We start from the raw sequence: 24,378 nt of genomic DNA, 5'->3' as shown, positions 1-24,378 counted from the left end.
TTTTTATGATCCCGTTAGGGTATATTGTTACTTGTTCTTACCTTTAGGATCTTTCCTTGTGCAGGATTTCCTAAATGAACTCCCTTTAGAGTTAATGAAGGCCACATTTCCTAGATATTCAACTTTCTCGTCATGAGTCAGACTGTAATCTAGTCGTGACACGCTTCACCAGCAGAAGACGCGATAACGGGTCCTCTCCAAACGCTAAACTGTGACTCTTAAAACATTCTGAAAGGGATTTGTGTACTTAGAATTCTTGCAAAATCCATTAAAATGTTTGAATCATTAGACAAAAAGAAGAATTATGTTTATTTTATTATGCACTTCATTGTAAAGTGTAGATGTATGTCTCACTTTTTAAAATCAACTACCACAAAAGGGCCATTTCGTCAATATATATATATATATGCAGTGGAAAAGGAAAAATATCTGTATAACACTCCAGTGACTTCGGTTAATCTATCATTTTTTTAGGCACAAACATGCAAACATTTCACGCAGTCTGCAGCAGAGTTGAAGTTGAAGTGGTAAGAAGTAGCAGAACCCAAAGTCATCAAGGTTTCTATTTGTAGATAAATGTATCCATATGAATCAAAGACGGTATACCCTCTGTGAACCCCGCGCCCTCCCAAGTGCTCCGTAAGTAACACCTGACCCTTCTAATCTCCATTCTCAGTCATTAAGTGTCTCAGCAGTAGACACTGAGGCTGTTAAGTCTTACCATATACCATATAAGAGGCTTTTTCTCTGAAGGCAAACTCCTGTGAACTAGAAGGTCATGTGAGGACTTCTCCCCTTCCCTGTTGCTCTGGCTCTGCCTTGTGAAGCAGCGTGTGCATATGTAGAAAGATGGAGCTCCCCCTGCTGGCCAGAGGCAGCACCGAGCCCTGCAGACAGATGTCTCGCACATGCTACCCCAGCACAAACACTTTGCTGTTTTATTCCCACTCATCTGTATCGCCTGTTCTTTATTCAGAGGTGACTTTATGGGGCCGTTTTGTTGCGATCGGCGCTATCATCGCCATTATATGATTATCTTCCACTAATCTCTCCAATGTAATAGTCCTGCAGGACCAATTTCTGGAGCAGGATCGTTCCTTATCTGCATTTTTAGGCAATCTGGGGCAGCAGGCTTCACACTTCTCTCCAGAGATGGGGGCTTAAGATGATGGTCTTTTAGTAATGATTTCATTTCTGCCTTCAGTGAATCCCAATTCGATCATCATGAGTGAGTGTATTCAGCGTAGCTCCACGGAATTCTGCAGTGTTTTGGATTAATGTATGAATTTTCAGCGGTATACAATCAATGCACATGAATGTGAGAATTACAAATCTGTGTGACTGCAAAGTTGTATTTTCTTTCTTCTTTCTTTGGAAGATCATTTTAGGGTTAGTTTTCAATCCTCCGGGGTATCAGGCTCTTTGTGCGAGCTATTTTAGAAACCACAGGTGGGCTCATACAGGTGGTTGTTAACAGTCCTGGCACTGAATACACTTGTTTTCGTTCCTCTCTCTTTCTGTCTGAGAAGCTTTTGAGCCTCGCCGAGTTCCTCGTCTGCCTTTGATTCATCCATACAAATGTGCAAAACATGAACCTCCTCTGCTCTCATCTGACTGAGCAACGCACGCTGCAAAGTGACTAAATCTACAAGCTGCTCATTGATATTGTGATAAGTGAAGTTCCCTGGTGCAAAAAAAGATGAAGATAGGAATTAAATCAAAGCCACAATTTAGATGTGTAGCTGGACTGTCATCTTTTTTCCCCCCCTCTCGTCCTCTGTCATACAAAAATTAAATATTGGCTTCGTGTGAAGAGCAGATGAGCATGTATTAATATTTGGATATCTCCTTTTTTTTTCTTTTCTCTGCTTTTTCAGTAGTTCAGATTTCACGCTGGATGAATTATAGAGTTTAAGCAGTAACTTTATAAATTTTTTAAATATGGTTTAGTGGTATGTTATTCAATATGCACAGTGTGCTAACAGCCTGCTTCTTTTTCAATGCAATTCACTCTAATGAATAAAATATAGGTCATCATAATGATACAAAATTTTCTAAATCCATTAAAGCAAAAACTGATCAATATTTATTCAAAATTTTCCTTTTCTTATCATCATCCAATTCACTTAAATGTGAATAAATAATAAGTTTGCAATCGTCTTAGAGTTCATTTGTTAATATTTAGGACTGCTGAAAACAAAAACTGGTCAAGTCCAGTGTTAAAAACCCTGTGTTGATGCTCTGATTGACAATGTTCTGCTTCTAAAAGTTCAAGTGATGGATTTTTAATTGAATCTGATTAACTTTCAGATTTAAAACAAAATGTATAAAAATAGTTATAAACAAGTTTAATTTGCTGCCTAAAGATGAATTCCTCCAGTTTAATGTAACTCTTCTCATCCCGAACTCTTTGATGGCATGCATTTTTTTATTTCTCTTTGCTATTTGTGCTGATTTGGACCTGATGAATGTAAAAACAAAGAATTACGTGATTTTTTTAAAAAAAAAATTTTTAAATCTGATTTTTGTTTCTGAGAAGAATGAGATCCACATAAGAGGACATTCGCTTTAAATTTTGATAGAACAGTGGCAGTTTAATGTCCTCGTAAGTGGATATCAGGCCCTTGTAGAGCAAAATTTAGTATTTTGATGTAGACAACCCGAAATGTGATGTGACGCCAGGTCCTAGGAGGTTAAAATATTATCTAAAAAAATATCACAGATGCTGATCCAAACTCAAAATCTCTAAAAAATAGATATAAAAACACCTTGGAAACATAACTAGGAAGAATTTTAGCAGATGTATGTTTCCATGCCGCTGGAGTGGTGGTTGTTCTGCAGCAAGAAATCTTATATTCAGTCTTTCTCCCGTGGTCTTCAAGGATGTTTCAGTGTTGATAATAACAATGGTGTGTATTCACATGCTGCATAACCCCATTCAGCTGTAATCCTTATTTATATTCTGTTTTAATATTTATATTCCTTTTCTTTCCCCCCCTTGCTACTTGTTGCTGCAGTGAGCCACTTCCCCCCGCAGGGATCATTAAAGTTTCATCTCTTTTTTTTTACCCCCTTATTACTGTATATCATAGAACAACAGCACACTACTGTATGTAGAACCACCACGAGATGCAAATAAATGCAACAAGCCCATGACTTCATCACAATTGTAATAGAAAGAGAGAAGTACCCTGAGCACTTCCCCCCCACCCCCACACCCCAATCATCCCCACAACCTCAAAATCAATTTCCTTTAAATGGAATTAAGTGAGATTGAGGCACACCACTGTATTAGTTCTTCAAAAAGCAACCCTCCGAGCAACCCAGGCGCGCACACGCACACTCTTTTCCTGCTCGCTCTAACGGCCGCCGCTTTCCCCTCGATGGAGTTTGATCGACACACAGCTGATCTATAAATAAAGGCTTTTCTTCCAACCCACAAAGTCACGTCGGCCGCTTGCAGTTTGGCTCCAAGGTCACAGCTGCCTCCACTACCCTTTATTGCGTTCATTCCCCACTTGTTTGGGAAACGAGTTTAAATGCGCTTCGAGCTAATGTAACTCTTGTTTGATGGAAATGGACACATAAAAAGAACTAATGAATGCATATTTAAAAGTGCTTAGAGTTTTAAATTTAGCCCCTGATGCGATGCTTGTAAGCTTACCTGAATGCTTTTTTAATACCTATAATCACAAATTTTCCCTTGAATGCATCACCATAAGTGAGCATCATCTTCTAAAGGCTGCGTAGGAATTGGGTCTTATGAATGAAGCGATTAGTTTTTGTGTTTAAACTGTTTTTTTGTTTTTAAGGCAAACAACGCACCGGGAACTAAATAATTTCTAATGAATAATTCACTTGCCCAACACCATTTAATACATCTAATGAAATTCCTCTTTTTGCCACCTCATTCAACAAATTACTTCCATGTTCTATGTTTTGGCTCGTGGTGCAGTATTGTTACTTTCCTATTTACCGTTTCCTCGTCATTACTTAAGTTTTTCCACAGCTTCTCAGTCTGTCCGTGCCCTCGTTGCTCATGTTGTGTGCAATTTGCCGCACAGTTGCATTTCTTGTGATCTGTAGCTTTCAGTGCACTGCTGAGGTGTTCGCCGCCGTCTTTCGCTTACTTTCTGTGACTTGTTTAGTTCGCTGCGATGACGGCACGTTGGGTGATTCTGTCGGGCCTTTTTGCAGCGTCTTGATCTCATTGAGAAGAACTTGAGTGTCAGGCGAGTATTTTTTTTCCATTATATTGTTGTGCCTTTCATTCCTGGTGATGGCTCAGATGTCGTCGCCCCTGCCGCTTCCTTGCGGCATGCCGATGACTGCTTTGCAGCACAAGAATGGCACAGCCATCACCTTCTCTCTTCTCCTTGTGTTTCCTCGGAAGGAAAAACTTTCAGTATGTATGTTTAATGTGAACCTCCCCAACAATGGAGGCTTGTAGTGCACTGTGACTTTTCTCTCAAACCTCCACCCCTGGACTCATCCTCTGCTATTCCCAACAAAAGGCCTATGTTAACTACATTAAGCTGCCCTAGAAGCATGCCATCCCCATTGTAGTTAATACCTTTATAATTCAGTAGCGATTTGGCTATGGTTTTCCCTGTGTTACATTCATCAGATAGCCTCCTATTACCAATTCCAATACCTCTCATTCCTGCTTCTTTTTGTTTCACCCTTCCCTTCCTTTACCCTCTTCCCAGACCGTCTGAGAAAACAAAACAAACACTCCATCCTGTCCAGCATGTATGTGTTGCAAAGGATGTGTATGTGTGTGTGTGTGTGTGTGTGTGTATGCGCGCTAAGGTTTGGACAGTAGAGTGAGGTGCTAAAAGCCTTTTGTCCAGCAGGAAAGACGGTGTCAGCAGCCACAGTGAGGGGGGGGGAGTAAGGGGGAGCTGGGGTCATTTGGCTTCAGCTTCTTGTGTGTGTGTATAAGTGTGTATGGGTCGAGGAACCTAAGAGCCTGTGACTAATGTGGGTTTGCAACCCCGTCACCCAGCCCCCTTTTCCTTTTACATTGTCTGCCCCCACTGTCCAGATGGCCGGTGAGAAGAATAAATCCTGGGAAGGCGAGGAGAGATTTGGGATTCCATTGCAGGACACGGGGTAAAGGTGGGGGGGTGATGGGAGTTTGACAGGGTTTGGATGGAGTTGGGTAAGTCGCTACCAGTCCATCTCTCCCAAGAACCTTTTATACTCTAGGGAAGCGGAGCATGTCCTGTGAATTGAAAAGCTTTTCATACCTTTAATTAAGTTTAGATAATAAAGAGACAAAACAGTTAGTTTAAAGGGAAAAAAAGAAATAAAACTCTCATACACAAAGCCTGTGTTATAACAGCACTTGTTAGGAGAGACACAGAATGGAAGTGATGATGGTCAAGAGGGTATAAGAAATTAGCAGCAATAGCACAGGTCTATATCCACCGTGAGCTATTGGCGGAGGCTTAAGGAGACTTTGGTGGCCTCTGAAAGCCATTATGAAAATACTTATTGCAAAGCAGACCACCCCTAATGGACTGTACCTTTAATTTTATGAGCCCCCTGATGCTGTATGGCTTCAGTGATCTGAGCAGCTACTTGCTTTGTTTGCATTTACCTGATTGTTTGCTGTGGAGCTGTAAATAAACTGAGAAATAGGATTACTGTACAGTATATGCAATGCAAATAATACACACGTTGTTCATATGGAACCCAATTAATAGCAAAAAATAAAACAAATTATAAAAAAAAAGAAAATTAAAGATATGAGTAGTTATTTTTTTTAACTGAATTAATGTAAAGGGAAAAAAACAACATCTACAGATGGAATATTTAAAACTTCTAAAGCCTTATGTTTAATTTACACTGTGCTACATAATTGTGTTTAACACCAATCAGCGACAAAAATGAGTTTTTCCAGTCTTGTAGCAGGATATTTCCAACACTAATTGAGTGAATATCTACGAGAAAAACACAATAACTGAAGCTATATGACATCATGTCAATGTGATCCAAAAATATGATGCTCAGTCCAAGATCGCTCACTGTAGCTACATCTTCCATTCACATTTTTACATTTTGATGTTTCAGCCTTGACAATGAACACTTAATAACACCATTTCTAATTTATTAGCTGAAAAATCTTCTGTGTGTATCTGTATTTCTATTTAGCGCGTAGAGGGTGATGCTGTATTTAATTTAATATCTGGAGAACTGGCTAAAAATAATCTTTCATGAAAATCAGATAATGCTGCTGCTTTCTTTTAATTAATTATACATGTAAATGGATTCACTGCTTTGGTACACACCAACGAGTCTGGCTGTGGAGACTGCTTGGGTATACTGACTTGTTTGTACTGGTTATAAGGTGTTCAAGGAGAAAGAATAGTTGACCTCCAGAAAACAACATTGCAGAAACTGGGCACACTTGGAAATGAGACGGTATTATGGTAACTGTTTGTGTCTTTGTTTGCGTGTTCTGTAAAGTTTTAGGACTTTTTGTATTCTTATCCATCATGCAATCAGGGAGACATCCGAGCCATCTCAGTTTTTTTCTGTAGTCCATGACAATGAGCCCAAACATACAGTCTTAAAAAGAAAACATCTTCAGGGATAAGTGGAAGGAGGAGTCCTGGAGATGATAGTATAACCACCAAAGACCCCTGATCTCAACAACAAAACAAAGCAGCTGAAGAGTACCAAGTATATGGATTTGATTTGAATGTTTTTACATTGTATAAGGTTCATTCATAAATTTATAATTCTGGGAATTTCCTTAACCCTCCTCTCCTTTCCCTCCTTGCTCGAAACTGTGCTGCACAGCTGCTGCTTTCTGTCTTCAGCTCTAAATAAAGCCTTTGTTTCTCATCAGCTATTAAATTGGAGTCATTTTGTTTTTATTCATCATTTTACAGTACAAACGTGAACTCTTTTAATATACTCGTTGGACAATTGTGTTAAGGTGCTTTTTTTTAAAAAGAGGGGGAAGGTGGCATGTTTTTTCTCCTCTTATTCAAGATCATTAATCTTGGTGACAGGGATTTACATCAGCCGACAGACTCACTGATATATTTAGAGTGAAAATGTCTCCATTTCCTGTTAAAGAGAAAAATAGAGCTGCACTCAAATGCGGTACTTCATCTGTAAACACACAATTGAGCATTCTATGTGGAGAAAACCGAGTATACAAATGACCGAGCTGCGCAAATTTCTCTCTGGGATACTCGAACCTCCTACTGAATGCTGTCATTTATTTTCATTGGTTTCATGCAGTAATGGACTTCGCTTGAACAGCATCTTTGTATTTAACCTTGAGACTGAAACATTTGAGTGCATATGTGCATTTATGTAGGGGCACAAACACACGGAGACACACACTTTACTATGATAATGATCATCTCCCTATTTTTTCCTCCTAATGGCACATTTCACTTTTGTAATTACCGAGGAGTTGCGGTAAAAATGAAGTTCAGTGTTTCTATTTAATGCAGAATCCATAAGGCTTTACTGGCTAACAGCGTTACATGTACAGGTCTGTGCTGCTGGAGCAAACATTGCGTACCGCTATATAGCGTAAAAGAAATAAAACGCGGGCGTGTAACCAAATATTTAATAGGAAGCAGCTCCGTCAAAGAGATCAAGTCTGTTTTTAAATTCAAAATTAACAGTTTTAAACTTACAAAGGTTATTTTCTCAATTTACTCAGATGTGATGATCCAGATCCAGATGACACAGTAAAGAATTAGCTGATTCATTTTAATCATGTTTGAGTTCTGATCATTAAATATTGTCTTACAATATATTTTCTTTGTTCTGGAAAAAGCTTCCCAACATAACATTCACCTACATTAAAGTCCAAAATGTTAATATTAAGACTTGACAAGCTCCCATGCCCAGACTCTAATTCTCTGTTTGTTTTTTTGTCACATTTTCATCAAATATGATGAAATTAAAATATGGAGTTAGAGCCTTCTCACTGGCCCCTGCTGGCTGTTTACTGGTTTTACACCCCAAGCTGTTGAAAATGGGCCCTTGCTTGACTGGAGGAGGGGGGAGTGGAGAGCCAGTTGTCATGGTCAGGCTGGCTGAAAGTTGCCGGGGCCAGCTGTAGCACAGGAGCCATTCCCTCTCATTTCCACTTCATTTATCTTCTCCTGCTCTTTCCTCCATCCATCCATCTATTCCTCCTTCTTTTCCTCTGCCAGTGGACCAACAGTCTCTCCATGCTGAGCTCCACTGTGCCCAGTCAACTGTGGCAGAGCAAATGGCATCTCTTTGTTTCTTGTCTGTCTCCCTCAGAGTTTTATTTGCTAAAATAACACAGTGTACTTCATATATGTCCAAACCCTTCGATATTAAATACACTAACAGGTTTATGTTTATCTCCTTAATTATGTGTCACTCTTTTGTTCATTTTCTCAGCCTCGAATTTTGAAGGAATATTTATCACTTCATTGCTTCAGGTAAAAAAGAAAAATAATACTAATAATTGCGAGTAGTCGGGGTTGTATATTTGTTTTACTTATAAAAAAAAAAGATAACTGGAGTCATGCAGGAAATAAACAAACATAAAGGAAAGCAAATCACTTCCAGATCTGACCCACTGTCGAGCAGAGCCAGGTCCAGACAGAGCATTCTCTCTGTTTCCTTTTCTCTCCCTCCCTCCTCTTCTTGGTATGAATCTGCCGTATCTCATTCCCCAGCGCTAATTCCAATTTAATTGCCAGTAGCCTGAAGCCTCCTCAATAGGAGTAACAAATGGTTTGATTCTGTAGACTTCATCAGACTGCATTTTAAATGCGACACAGTAACCCGGTGCGAATGCCAATGAAGCCTGGCGAGTAGCTCCTCTGTTTACTAATTATCCTTTTTCTTACTCCAAGCCACACTGCACAAGTTGTCTGATTAAATCGGATTTGTGGGGATTGGAGGGTGGGGTAGGTGGGTGCTCCGGTGGTGGTGGTGGTGGTGGTGGTGGTTGGGGCCGGGTGGATTGGATGGCAACCATTGTCCATCTTTGCAAATGATCCCCACGTCCACAACACGAAGGGCCCGCTGGTGCGACTGTAAATCATGTTAAAGGGCTGTGCCACTGTTCTTCACATTGACATTAATTCCCAGCTTGTGCCGTTGATGATCTTTACAGTCAGCATGGTGGTGAGGAAAAAAACAAACACACGCTGGCAAGTGTATTCTAATGACATTTCGGAATTGATATCCGCCGCAGTCACGCAGGGAACAGGCTTTGAGATTTGAGATTCGTGGATGTGGGTGAGATGTGCAGTTAAGATCGGAAAACTTTTAAAGAGCCATGTTATATGAGGGTAGATTCACAACAGCAGCGCTTAGCCACAAGCTTATTGGTTTCCAATGAACAAGTAAATCTTTTTTTTTTTATTGGGTCACTGTAGTATTTTGGCTCAAACCAGAGTAAATAGTACATTTGAATGAGATTATTAGAGCTCAGTGAAATTAAGTAAACAACAGAGTGGGGCAGTGTATTTGTACATAGTATAGGAACTATTTCTCTCATTATCTAACATATCTCTAATTCACTTTTTCTTCCTGTCTCTTGTGCTGCAGTAACAAGTGAATTTCCCCCAGTGTGGGATTAAATAAACTCTATGTCTATGTCTAAAAAAGGCAAAACAGATCTTTTTTAATATATATGCATAAGATGTTTTACATTTATTTGTCTGTTCTGGCTTTATTAGCACTTTGTACTTGGAAGTAGGGTAAATTCAATACTGATTTAGGTGTTTTCATTTGTTCATAATGAGGAAAATATGGATATTATTACCAGCCTTATCAATTTAGCGAGCCTTAATCACAGCTACGTTTCTAAAATGAAGTAACAACGGATCGCTGGAAAACATTCACTTATTAAGCCTCCCTCTCAATGTATTGTCCATCATAGCGCACCGCAGACGCCGAGCTAACACTACAAATTTGAGCAATAATGTGCAGCAGTAATGAAGTGCTCCAGTTGCTACAGTAGAGAGAGAATATGGCGGGGCTCTGAACGCTGTGCAGATGAGGAAATTTGCACCGCTATAAAGACCTCTCCCTGTCAACTAAATGGGCAGTTGAGCTGCCATATGGTTGCGCTGACATTATCTCTGGGTAATTAATATGGCATCTCGCCTGGCATCTGGTGGCATTAATCTAGCTGGGAGCAGTTCATCTTACAATGTCAGCGCTGCTGCAGGCCCGACGTGAATTATCACTGCCCGATGGAACAGGGAGGAAGGGACGAAACAAAACAAAACACAGCGGGGCAGGGTCTGTTGACTGCGTGGCGTTGCATCTTCTTATAATAGCGGTTGCCTTTTTACTTTGATTTCTTGTTTATTTCATCTGCATGAATAATGTGAGCGAGTTATTGGTTCTTTGAACTGACTCCTTGGCAGTCCCATGTCATTACGGAAATGCTCGTATGAGTGCGATAATGTTTTCAGTGACTCGTTTTGTTCTATTTAATTGCAATTGAGCTAAACTATTGTAGCTCTAGTTTTGTATTTTTCCCAATTATTAAGTTGCATGCTCTTATATTGTAATTTTCCAAGTTTCCTTATATTCCTTAGAGGTAGCGTAATATAAAAAACAATATATAGTATAATTCCGATTATAAATGTTGGTGTGATGTAAAGCATTGGCTTCCAACGTTGTCATATAATATTTTGCCATCCATCTTGCGTCTAGTGTCAAGACGGAGGTGATTATTTTTTTAGGACTGCCTCGATGCCTCCTCTTTTATTAATCACCCTTTTGCTGATCGACAGCCTCTCGGTTTCCTAATCCCGAGTTAAGAGTCACTGAAATAAGGTTTGTCCAGACAGATCGTAGTTTAGCAGCCTGCTTCTCCCATATGTTTTTAGAGGCTTAAATAAATTGATTTTGTGTGAGCAGCTATGGCATTGCACTTGGGTGAAGCAGAAGTGTCCATCAGAACGAACCGCCACAGGCTAATTTCAATTAATAAAAGGGTTGTTTTTCCACACACGAGGGAAAATCTTGGTTTTCTTTCCAAAGCATGTTCATGACCTCGGATAACCCGCCCCCCAAAAAACATGAAATCTCTGCCTGGTTAGAAGTAACCACTTTAAAATCTGTTGCCTCAATCCAGGGGTTTTATTCAGATGTAGAGCTCCCTTTCTCTGTTACCCCTGAAGCCTCATTTCAGCAGTCATTCCAGCCTCCTCCAGTTTGATCAATAAATAATTCTGTGGAGGTGTTTTAAATGAATTAGCAGAAGCGCAAACATTCCATCTTATTTTCTTTCTCGTGCCGAATGCACAAACGCGCTACAACACAGGGGTGCCTCAGAAGATGCCAGACCCCTGTGTTTATTTTTCTCGTGTTATGTATCTGCGTTTTGAAGCACACGGGAGGAACTATACTGATAATGTGAGTTAAGAAAAGAGGATTTATGGGAATGCTGCGCCTGGTTGGATAACAGGATACTCTGATTGAAAAGCGCTTATCAAACGTGGCATTCACCTACAGGTTATTATTCTGAAAAGCTGCGTCTGTTGAAGTTGAGGTAAACACGAGCAACAGGTTCAACGCTGAAATCCTTAACGCGTCGAATAAACAGCTCTTTGAGGTGAAATCTGAGGAGATATCAGGATGTAGCACAGACCACAGGGGATGAAAAAACTCATAAAGTAGTCCTAACTTACACCAGGAATGTTTTCTTGCCAAATTGAAACTGTTTGCATGCAACAAACAGATCATTTGCTAAGGGTGTGCAGAGTGATGTAATTCAGATGCAATGCACAATATGTAAACTACTTGAACAGAATGCTTATTTCCCCATTTCTGCATCTGTGTTGGCAGTTCTTCAGCTTCTACTTAGCACCATGTGGTGGCTTTACTGCACAATCACTTTAAATGTACAGTTCTCCACGATGCAATGAAACGCTCTCAAACAGTTTTCCACATGAATATCGATCCCCTGAACATTTTCTGAAGATTTAGTTGGCAGAGGAAACCCCAGCCATTTTTCTCTTCAGTGTTAAAAACAAATTTGTTTTCTTGAGCATCTGTCGGAGCGATCGTTATCATACCGAGGAGCATATGTCTAACAGTTTGTTTCAGTGGCTACGACTGAATGAGGCTAAGAGTCTGTCACTCTTTTGATTATGTTACGTGGTAATGAGGAAATCCCTGAGACAGTGGAAAGGACCGCACACTGTAAAGAAATCCACTGGCGTTAGCAGTAAGATCTTCAAGTATTGCACATTCTTACATCTTTTTACTTGATGCTTTTTTCCCTGCTTATCCTTTTTTGTTGTTGTGTTTTGGAAGAAACTTCGTGTGGTGGTGCTACAGACGGGCAACTGTTGCCCACAGTGGCAAGGATATCCCTTATAATCAATGTAAAAACCCCATTCAGTCCATAAAAAAAAGTAAATTAAAGAAGGCGTTTATTTACTTATTTATTTATTCATTCACTGTGAGATGCATATCTCTGGTGACACCCCACGGAGGCGGCGGTAAAAAGGTGCTCTGCGACCTTTTCAGAAAGACTCTGGCTTGATACGCGATGAAGCCTGATTGCAGATGAACAACAAACACTTGACAGAGCTAAAGAGCAGCAGGAACATCGCTGTTTCTTTGATTTCTCACACCTTGTCCTGCCAGCACAGGCGGGGATGTTGTGACTGGTGTTTGTGGAGACTGTCAGTTACATGGTGGGAGATAGGGGAGCAGCCAGTAGGACGGATGTTGTTGTGACTGAATGCTGTTGTACTGTAGAGCAGCGATAGTTCAAGGCAAGAAAATGAAAGAAGACGCTGAGATTTGCGTACTAATAATCTAAACAGTCAGCTGCGATGGTCACTCCAACTAAACAGGACATGCCGAGAATAATTCGCCTACCGCTAATTTCCTGTAAGGAAACGGACTGAAAAGGTCTAGTTCGACAAACCAAACCAGCACGTGCCGGGGAAGTGTCAGCGATCGGTTGTACTGCTGCCAATGGCTTAGTCAGGTTGAGTCATTTGCGGGTGATTTTTGATCGTCGCTATTCAAATGCGCTTCTCCGTGTGGCAGAGGCGCTAAAAGGGGGGTAAAGTTAAAATCTGTGACTCTGAATCGAAGACAGCAAATGCTCCTGAGAATAGTGTGGTTTCCTTTTGACCAGGCCACAAAAAAGAAGTCACTTGAAGGTAAAAGAAGTAAATAAAGCAAGGGTCTATTCACTGGCCTTTCAGGATTTAAGCCTCATGTTTGACAGCTGGGTGCATTCATTTTTCAAACTTCTATTTCCACATCAGGTATGAACGTTCGTTATCGAGACTTTGACTTTGGGATCATGTTTCTGTTATTACGCCTCAAACTGGGACATCTCCAATTAATACTAGCGCACTAGGATGCAGACACCTACATTTAGTCACTATTCTGCCCTCTGTATAGATAAAGTATAGCTTGCTATAGATTGCTATTGACAAGAGCAAGCAGTAACAGAGGTTGAGGGCTGCGGTAATGGCCTGTGATTGAACACCTTGTGCTGAGGTCCCGCTGCTCTCTGCCTCATTAACTCTGGCAGTTCCTCTGTTCAGCACGCTGCATTGCAGGCCACAGTCAGGACGCATTTAACTCTCTCAGCTACAGTCCTGGAAACGTGCATTCAGAAAGGATTTAAACCAGCATAAGGACTTTTAATGCTTCGTCTCGAGAAACTCCTGCGAGTCGTTGCAAATATCTCAGGTAGCTGTTAAGCTTCTAATCGAGGAGCATAGGCTGCTGTTATGTAGAGTATGTGAGTGGCAGCACCTTGAGGTGTACGTGGAGATTTTCAGGTGTGTAGTTACATTTTACCATTCATCAAAATCCATTTCTTCAAGCTTTAGAGTCCTCAAATCCTGATGGTCCTCAGTCGTGCTGCATTCTGTCCACTTCCACATTTAATTCAAATGGCCACCGTGGTGGAACCTATAACCTAGAATTATAGGAACAGTCTTAAGCTGTTTTCATACATGCACTGCAGATCTGAACTTTTCTAGACGTTACCCAACGGAGCTGCAGAGTTGTGAGAATGCAAATGTCCCTTTTATCCGGATCAGACATTAAAACTGCCTTTAACCTGCCAGATCCTCTGATGCAAAGTCAGTGTGATGTCTGCACGTGTGAGACAAGTGCAGCAAACTCTGAAGAGAATGAATGAGCACTATGCGTCCAGTATCAAACACTCAAACCACCCTTGCCTAATCCAGAGTATTTCCAGTAGAGGCCACATGTCTGAAGCAGATTTCCTGTGGTTTGCTAAACGTATGGAGAAAAGGCAACTTCATACAACATCCCAGCCAGAGTCTCCTATAAATAGATTGATTCTTATATAATGTTTCACTGCTCGAGCACTGAAAGTATTTTATACAACATGTGTCATTCGCCTATTTGCACCCATTCATGCAAGCACTATTTTCAACACACTGAAACAATTAAAACTAAGATAACACACGCTGGAGAGCAACTAGGGGTTCAGCGTCTTGCCCAAGGGTACATTGCCACACAGAGTGGAGCAGCCAGGGTTAGAACGAGCAACCTTCCGACCTTCAGATTACTACAGCTCAGTTCACCTGTGATAACAGCTCTTGTTGATTTATGCAGGTGACAACTGTAAGAATTTCTGATCATTTTTGAGGCCATTAATCAAGATGGATAATTTTTCTGAATAGGTGCGTGAGTGGTGGGTGGTTACCCTGCTGCTGCTGGAAGCGCCAGCCTCAATGGCAAGCATCGAGCTACAGGCCATTTCTCTGCTCCTTGCCCATCCGGCCACTGTCACCTCCCATCGCGGGGTATTCCTCTCCATTACCAGCCTGTGTCCATACCCCACTTAAATAACAGCAGCCCTGCCACTCCGGGCCCATTAAGATACTACCGGCACTGCTGCGGCCCCGCACACAAACAGCCACAAACTGCCCAAGCCTTTATAAATAGATGGCACGAGAAGTGTAGAGAGGCTGGTTAAAGGAGGTAAATTATTCCAAAACAGCCAAACAGGACTGAGACTAAGAACCCTCCACCGCTCCGGCTCCACAGCTCCTCCTTTCAGGTGTCACTTTGGGCTGACTCAATTTTACACTGTAATGGACCTCCTGGGTCAACTACCTTTCTCCCACCTTTCCTTCCTTTTTTATCTCTCCACTGCTCTCTTCATCTATCAGCAGCTGACAAGCCTTTTACTCACTTTACTGCAACACACAATTATTCCCTGTACTGAAGTTTGGACCGCTTAATTTTATCTAACAATAATCAGTGTTAGCACTTTGCTACAAACTGTGCTTTGCAGACAAGGAGGGCAAACGATAGCAAGGAGGAAGCAATTTCCTACAGTACATAGACTCAGCAGCATAGGTGAAAGATCTGGGATGTATCGTGCAGTTTGTGGAAAAAGTCTTAAAGACTTTTTTTACTTACTGGTGTTAGATGGACTTTCTGTACTGGCTGGTTAGTCCAACCATTTATTTCTATGATGTTATTTTTTACTGTTATTAAAGTTCTAGAACTAGTTCTAGTTCTTTTCCCCACATTTAATTAAACATAGGATGTAGAAAGTCTTACTGTAGTTGGTGTATTCATACACTCCAATAAGATCCATAGAAACATATTAACAGAAAAATTTATAATTTCTGTGCTCTAGTTTGCTAACATTGCTAACATTTGGTTAGGTTTAAGCACAAAACACCACATGGTTTGGCTTAAAATAATTAGTTTGTTAAGGTCTAGGGGCCTTGTGTAATCCCGCAGTAGTAAATATGCAGTTGTAATGCGGGATTCTAGGAATGGTCGTGGTTAGAAGAAACGGCATTAACTAAGCAACAAATATCGATCTGCAATACAAATGTATGTAACCTTATCAATTCATCTATCCAACACAACATCCTCCCTGCAAAAATAATTGGACTTCCTCCTTTGCTGCTGTCGGAGCTACAACAGGCACTAAAGTGCTTTGTATCTTCAAATGAATAGAGATGGCAATTACATGTAAATGTGGGTTGTAATAAGATGCTTTAGTGTTGGCGAAATGCCTGAAACATTAGTTAATAGCAGCTCTTCAAGGCTCAGAAAGCTCAAAAACTGCATAAATATGTGGTCATTTTTGATTATTTACTTGCGTGGCGTTTAGAGAGCAGCATGTTTAAACGTCCATCACTTTCTGGTGGTTTGCTTGTACTAACCATCTTTGTTCCAGTGTTCTCAGCTAGATTGTATTGCTTTTGATAAATGCAGTCACTGTCAGAGCTCTTTTAAAGTTGATACACACTTTGGTGATGCATATTGTTCACCATAATGCGCCGCGCCACTGTAACTGCCCTGACTTCAAAGTCGTGTTTTTCATGCGGTGCTTCCACTTTTTTGTTCCACGGCTTTGTTTTTCTGTGTGTGTCTGTCTACGTGTGTGTGTTGGTATCTGGGTTTCAGATTTCCACCATGCCTTGGCCTAAACCTGAGGTCAGAGGTCTGCTGACCTTTTACATTCCAAAACCTTTTTTTTCCCCCTCTAATTCTTGATCTTTGGCCAAAGTCTCCACCCAACCCTACCCCCAAGTCCACTATTCTCTCATTTTTTCTGATGCCCATCTCACCTCTTGTGCACTTACACCATTGTTAGTTTCTTCTTTCAATAATAGAACATTATTTTTACATATTCAGTCCAACCCTGAATGTTGTGATTGATCTGATATAGCCTAAAGGAAGAAGTATTGTGCTTATGGAGGATCACTGAGTTAGCCAGACCTTAGATGGATTACAAGCTAAAGAAGGAGGAGTGAGGTAGAAAAAGGTGAGAAGTGACTAAAACCTGGATCGTCAGTTAAAGCTATTATCGTACAATGTCCTGAAGCGATTCTAAAAGCAATAATAGGCATTCATTGGCTTCTTCAGTGGCATTTTCATTGATATACGCAGAGAGGACAAAAAGACAGAATTGAAAAAAGAGCAAGCAAGTTTAGATGTAGTTGCATTTTTTAGTTTGCATATTTAGTTCTTACTCCTCACCATTGTTCAGGAAATAGATGTTCTGAGCTAAGAAGTGGCTAATTTCCAAAGGGTGATCCTCAAGGTGGCGTGAATATGCTCGGAAAAATTAAAAAGCAAAAGGTTGCAAAAACGCTGCCCTGTGTTTGGGAATAAGTTGGTCAGCAGCACATTTGGAGTTATCCTCCAAGGAGCATGAATATAACTGACATCACATGTAGGGCTGGAAGATTAGTACCTCAGGCTTTTAGTCATGAGTGCTTACCACGGAGTTAATGAAAACTCTACACTCCTGTAGACAAGCTTGATTCCTTTCATGTACAAGAAAAAATGAGAACTAGAGACAGTCCCAAAGTCAGAAGGGAAAGGTTTGTCAATATTTATTTTTTCTCCACTACTTGCAACAAAGTGAGAATTTTTTTCCCTCGCTTACGCTCTTCAGCGTCACTTTCTTCTGCTACAAACCGAAATCTCCTCTCTTTACCTGCTTTCCAGCAACTCTTTTCTATCCTTCCTCCTATCATCATTCTCCAGCAATATACTCCCTCCCTTCATCCCGCTTCTTTAGCGTGTAGAGCAGCCGAGACAGTGATTGATCTGGTGTGGAGGCTGTCGTGGGCCCGCCTCCTCCTCCAGTGGTTATGAACATGAGGCGGGCTGCTCTTCATAGATTTTTAAATTAGTGTCAGCTTTGCCCCAAAGATGTGTTATTGACTGATGAAATAGAAACTGAGCTCCAAACACTCAGTCCTTCCCCAGAGTTTTCCCCAGCCTGGTAATTGAAAAAGTGTGAAGGGAGTGTGTTCAAAGGAGCGTGCAGTTGGGTGTGTGTGTGCGTGGTTGTGTGTGTGCGCGTGTGTTCTGCTGTGTTTGTGGGCTCTTTATCTCTGCTGGAGAAAAATGCACAGTGCTCGCTGGAGTCAAGATTCGATTGAAGTATTGCATAGGAGATCTTTATCTTTCTACACACCCACCCTAAAACATGAATGCTGCATGCAACTTTAATCCTATAAATACAGTATTTTTTTACGTGCACTTGTGAAAAAGTTTTTTGTTTTCCTGGGTTCTTTTCTTTTTCTTCATTAAAATTTGATGTGCTAAAGTTCTCGACATCATACCTGTGTTGTTATCCTGTATTTTAATCACTGTAAGGATACACAGCCACGTGTGATTGGTTTGAGAAAAGCTGGCTTTGGCTGTCACTCTGGATCTACATTGAAGTGCTACTGAATAGCTCTGTAGTGACAGTGCTTTATTTTTCCTGAAATAACCACTGCACAACTTGGATCTAAGTTGTTGTTTTTTTAACACAAGCACCTATAAGGTCATATTCATCCCTTTTAATTGCAAAAGAATGGATACACAAAAAGACATGCGACAAGTCAACAAACGTGAGGTCGGATGACTTTTAATAAATAATGTTTGCCTCGAATTAACTTGGGGTGTTTTTTGCTCCGCAGGCTCGGACATGGCCATCTTTTGCCTGCTTTGTGGGAAGCGCTTCCAGACCCAGACAGCATTGCAGCAGCACATGGAAGTCCACGCCGGAGTTCGCAGCTACATTTGCAGCGAATGCAACCGGACTTTCCCCAGCCATACTGCACTCAAGCGTCACCTACGCTCACACACAGGTCAGTGAAAGCCGCCTTCGCTGTGGCGATAAGGCGGCGATATCATTTCGCCGAGGTGTTCCACGGGGCGTTATCTGTCTATTCATATCCAGCCTTTTCTCTTGGTCTGGAATATGCGAATGCTGTAACAAATTAAGTGCAGTAGTCCATAATACATTCTCTGTTTGATCTTGGGCAATCCTCATGTACCCACACCAGGTCGGAAAGGTAATCCCTTTGCTCTTTTCTTCTGTATCCTAGAGTCTGCTCTGATTTTAATTCAAAATACCTCCAAAAGTAGGATTCATCATAATTAGATGTCTGAACCACCTCCTTCCTAATTCTAAGGAAGCACATCCAGAACTAGTCCCTGTAATTCTTAGCTGAGTAACAGTCACCTTCCAAAACTTTGAGTATATGGTAGATGAAACACGAAGACCTGAGAACTGCAGCCATTTGTTTTGTTAAATCAGTGCACTTATACGGCTTAGCCTTTTGATTCATTTCCTTAGCGTATTTAACAAAAACAACTCAAATCCTTCAAATAAAATGGATGGCATTGCGCACTAACAAGTAGTTGATATCTTTAACTTCTAAGTAGTTTCCATGAATGACATGCTAACTCATGTGCACAGAGTCTGTATTTTTACTTTTTAAGGTTTCTCCAAGTCCAAAAGCTGCTGTGTGTTTACTTTAGGATGGGAGTTTTAACTTTAACTGTCCAGGACAACTGGGTGTGATAAGAGAGAGTAAAAGAAGTGATGCCACTGCCTTTATTTCCTTTTCTTTAGGGCAACAAATACAATACATACATGAAACTTACACATATTTAAGCTCGTCATACAACAAAGGACCTACATCACATATGGGATGCCTGAATGAAAAGGTACATAGACCCATATGAATGGTAGTGACAGTATCACTCCCTATCAGATATCCAGTTCTCTTATCAGTTAGCCAGGAGCGGAGCACGTGTATGTAGATAAATGGACTTTCAGGTGGAAGCCCTAGTAATCACCAAAGTATTGACTATTGGAGAAATGATTAGTAGGAATTAATAATGGCAGAATACATTTTCCACCCAGCTCATACTGATGCCAGATTTCCGTTTTATTTACTGTGCATGCCCACACCTACTCGACCACAGACGTGCAGTCCCTGTGGTTCCATAAAATCTAAATTTATTATTATTCCAGCTGATGCTCTACTTAAACTGTACATATTCTTAATTTTTGTGTGTGTTTAATGGAGGCTAGTATAATGTCCAGCAGTGACCCGTAATTCAGGTCATCTGAGTTCATTTGTAGCATAAAATAAAATATAATTCATTCTCAAACAACACGTAGGGATAGGGTGGCTAGTACAGCACAGCCAGTGCAGGGTTGCCATCGACAACTATAGGTATACAAATAAAGAATTTATGTTTTGGTTTTAGCAAATTTGAGTGAATTATGTTACCACTTTCCTGTTACGCTGCTGTTTTTGCTCATCTGAATAAACAGTATTAATTCAGGTCAACACAAAATGAATTCTGCAGCAGTCACAAAAACCGTATTTACAGCAACTATTTTTTTCTTGTTGTTGCTGTTGTTGGTTTTTTTGTTTGTTTGTTTGTTTGTTTGTTTTCCCCCCCTTTTTCGTCAACTTGCAATACTCACGGTGTTTGCTCTCTACTGAGATGAGGCCAGGATACTAATACATTTTTGCGAGGGAGCAGAGGTAGCCTGACGGATGCGGCTATTCAGAGTAAAGAGAAAAAAGCCGTAGCCATGACAGAATATGAACACATGGAAATGAATCCCATTTCACTGGCAAGGGGATGGACGCTTTTTTCCTTCCCCCTCTCTCTCTCTGTCTCTTAGCCAGCCGCCTGTCTGCGACCTTAAATAACAGTCTCACTGTCAGAGCCGATTTAGCTCACCGGCTCACGGATAAATATTTGAAACGAAAGGCAGTGAGATGAGAGCAGTCGGCCCTATTTACAAGTCAGGCGAATACACCATTAGTGTGTGATGGTGGCAGAAGCCGGGGGGGTTGAGGTGGCGGAGGAGGGAGGGGGGGGGGGAGGCGGACGTGGCTGCTTGAGCCGCCTGTACAGTAGCGGTGCACACATCTGTTCTATCTACCAGACATTGGAGGGGACACATGCAGCGTCTCTGATCCACCTGCCCACCCGGGCGACGCAAATGTCACCTCAGCTCGTCAGAGGAGCTGCAGATGAGACTTTGCAGCCTCCTGCCACTTTGAACCTCATCCCACTGTGGGCGTGTGTTAAATCACAATGAGCCAGCCGTGAAAGCAATCGTTTAAATATGATGCAGAGCCTTTTGTCAGGGGATTATAAAGTCAGCAACTCGCACAGCCATCATAGGCGCCAGAAATAGGTCTAATTTACCCTCCAAAAAAAAAAAAAAAGTAGAGGCATGGTGTTCCTCTGCATTTACACTTTGATGTTAATAATCTCATTCACACTTTGCTTGGTAACGAGGCAAAAATAGTGCTTAAAAACAGACAGCTAGACAGCGTATCCACCTTAGAGAATCAGCCTTATAACTTTACCTTCATGTGATGCAGAGACACGTGCACTCTCACCTAGCGAAGTTCAAGTTCGGATTTTTGTCTAATTCTTTTCTTTATGTTTTGTTATTTGTTCCTTAATGTATCAATGTTGTGTTTTCAAGTTTTATAGGATGCATCAAACATGCAGAACCCATAAAAGGGTTGGTTGGGTTAAGATGTGGAAACGATTCAATTAATAACGCCCTAATTAACTTATTTTCACTTGTATCAAACGTTAGATCTACACCTTAACTAAAGTGCCATCCTCGCTTGTTTTATGCATGTGTTTTCTAGGAGAATATTCCATTCAAAAAGAAATATAGATTAAGTGAGCACGCAAAGGGCTGTATCTGTAAAGATAAATTAGACATTAAGCCTGCCTGAATGTAGCCCTAGAGGCTAAGCTGCAGTAATGTAAGTCTGTAAATGTAAATAAATTATGTCCATGTGTATGTTCTTATCAGCTAGGATCTTTTCTCATCTGGATTCTGTAAGACAGCTCAGCTCAAGACTTTTGAGTGATTAAAAGCAAATTGCATAAAGAAAGCTGCCATGTATTGGAAAGGAAATCTTTAAACCAACCAAAGTTTCTGCAGTAATGTGCATTTGCTTTATTTATTTACTTCAAGTTAGCTTTATGCAAGTGCCAAAAAGCAGATAAAATGGGAACCATTGGCTCTTCCTTCTATAGTTTTAGTTCTGGTCCTAAAAACATCAAAACCATTGTCATATTAATGCTGATTAATGGCATACGCTATCAAAGACGGTTTATCCATATTGCAAAAGCTAACAGTGCTTAGTAATTGCTAACTAATTACTTTGATAAATGGAAGTAGTGACTAAGAGATGTTTCCATTTGGTGTCATATTTTGTCTGGATTAATAAAGACTCATCACTGAACACATTTAAATTTAAGATCTGAGATATGTGTAAATTACTTTTTGAATGAAGGTTTGGCTCTATAGGTTTTCTCTCGATTTAAAAATAATTCCTTAAAAAAACTGCTTTAAAATAAAAAAAACATTTCACCATGAATTTTGGTTCATGTAAAGTCCAAAATTTAAATCTAAAAAAGCATATATTATAATAATTGTGACATCATTGTATATCTTCATATAAGTATTATATTATATTATATTACACTTGCATTATATATTAAAGCAGCACAACAGTGTGTCCCTGTTGACAAAACCTGCTTTGCAAAGGGAGGAGAAAAACCTTTCACATGCCGCCATTTTTTTTTCTTTGTTTTTCTAATTTTGGGAAAAGCAGTTAGTTATATGCCAAGTTAAATCACAAAATTAATTAATTCTTCTTGTCTGTTCTCTTATTCTGATTTAGTGATGGTTGATCTGTTTTTGTTGTTTTCGGAGGGGTGCTGTTCTTACAGATTTAGCCTTCCGCTTCATTCAGACCTGGAAAAATTGTATTTCCTCTCATCTGGACTTAAGGCAGACACTGAAACATGGAAAGTAATTGAAAACAAAACACTGCAGGAGAAACGCTGATCCATATTATATTACCGTAATAATGGCTTTTCAGTGGCAGACTTTGGCGTTTAGGTGTGACAGTTGTGTGCTAAATGAGGTTTGGATGAGGTCTCTTTGTTCCAGTGCGCACAGTTGTTTCCAGCACACAAATGTATCATGGACGCAGTGGTTCCTGGCAGGTATTTTCCCAGAAGCACGGCTCAGTTTTGACAAAAAAATCCCCAGTAAATACCAAAACCTCAATTCAACCTTAATTTTTATGGACAGACAATGGCAGCTCATCTTCCATACAAAGCATTCTAGATATTACTTGGTTATTGGTTGACTCACCATTCGGTTGTATCAGCTGACAGCAGAAAGCAGCAAAAGCACTTTTATGGACATTCATTACGCGTGCTTCGTTTTACCTGTCTGCAGCTTTATCTTTTGAACGCAGCCTTGCTGGTGCGGGCTTTGACACTGGATCACCGTTTAGGACGAGGAAGCAGGAAAAAAAAACAAAACAACCTGATTTAATGGTGTTTATTTCAGCATCTTAATCTTGCCATCTCTCTTTTCGCCTCCATCACTGTGTTTTCATTTTCCTCCTTCCACCTGCGGTTTCATTACCTCCCCTTAACATCCTATTGCACATTCTTACTGCGATGTTGCCTATCTGTTTAATTTATTTTTGTCTTTATTTCGCGCATGTAGTACAGTATAGGTTCGAGCACTCGCGCACAAACGCACAATGTTGGCTCATAAAAAGTGGCAGTCATAGCAGCTGTGTTATTTTTCTTCCCCGGCACCACATGCACACAGACATACACACTCTCTCTTTACAGACCAGACCTTCATTAATATTCTGTTGTTGTGCACTGTCTGTGTGTAAGTGTCTGTTTTTTTTTTCCCTTTTTTTTTTTTTTTTAACTCTGGGCCAATTTGCTGTCTGCTGTGGCGGGGTGTTTTGTGTTCGCAGCTGTATTTGATAGTGCTACAGCCAGAAAGAGAGAGAGAGCGAGAGAGGGCTGAATTGAATTTAGAGAGAGAGAGAATGAGGCAGTTCTGGTCCTGGCAGTGATGGAGCCTGGTGATTTACAGCCTCTTACCGTATATAATGAACACGCACCGTGTGCCCATGGGCACAGGAACCCTCAGCAGTCCTTTGGGGTATCAAAGGAGGTGATGAGGAGGGGTCAGGAGACGCAGGTGGTGATGCTCGGGGGCACCCTTGGGTTCAGTCACCATGCTGTGGTTCCACCTCACTTTGCCGGGTCCTCATCTGTCGCGTCCCTGCCATGTGGTCACACCACAGAGGGATGGAGAAATGGAGAGAAAATAAAGAGGAAAGCAAGAATGGAAGGATGGAGAGATGGGGGAAGTAATAGTAGCAGATTTGGGATGGACGGAGGACGTGTTCCTATTATTCTCCGCCTCCCATGAGGAATATATCCTGACAAAATGAAGCCTTGTCTGCTCCTTTACATTCTCACAATGTGATTACAGAATTGTGTCCGACTTATATAAAACTCTGCAGTGCAACTTTGCACTTTGGCGTCCCCGAGTGGCAATGGGAGATAACATGCGTGATGAGCATCCAGCAACAGGGTGCTTGAGTGAGACCGAAACCCCTCTGTATGTTATACCACGGTTATTTTTTAGCTTCTGCTGATACCAGAAGCTCCTTAATTAGATTTACACTGGGTCTCTAAGCCTGAATATTATATATTTGTTGTCTATTCATTATATATAGCTAAAGCAGTTGT

General features: G+C 40.8%; 1 protein-coding gene across 1 annotated transcript in view; it reads left to right on the top strand.

Annotated features, from left to right (window-relative positions):
• Nucleotides 1–24,378, top strand: part of zbtb16a (zinc finger and BTB domain containing 16a) — a 135,473-nt gene that overhangs the window by 99,459 nt on the left and 11,636 nt on the right. The window contains exon 4 of the mRNA XM_085173684.1: nucleotides 18,435–18,605. Within this exon, the coding sequence (XP_085029810.1) occupies nucleotides 18,435–18,605 (171 nt within the window). The remainder of the gene's footprint in view (nucleotides 1–18,434; nucleotides 18,606–24,378) is intronic.

Source organism: Neolamprologus multifasciatus, chromosome 10 (assembly GCF_963576455.1).
Source record: "Neolamprologus multifasciatus chromosome 10, fNeoMul1.2, whole genome shotgun sequence".
NCBI classification, from domain to species: domain Eukaryota; kingdom Metazoa; phylum Chordata; class Actinopteri; order Cichliformes; family Cichlidae; genus Neolamprologus; species Neolamprologus multifasciatus.
Note: the sequence above shows the minus strand (reverse complement) of the source record. Positions and strands in the feature narration are given on the sequence as shown.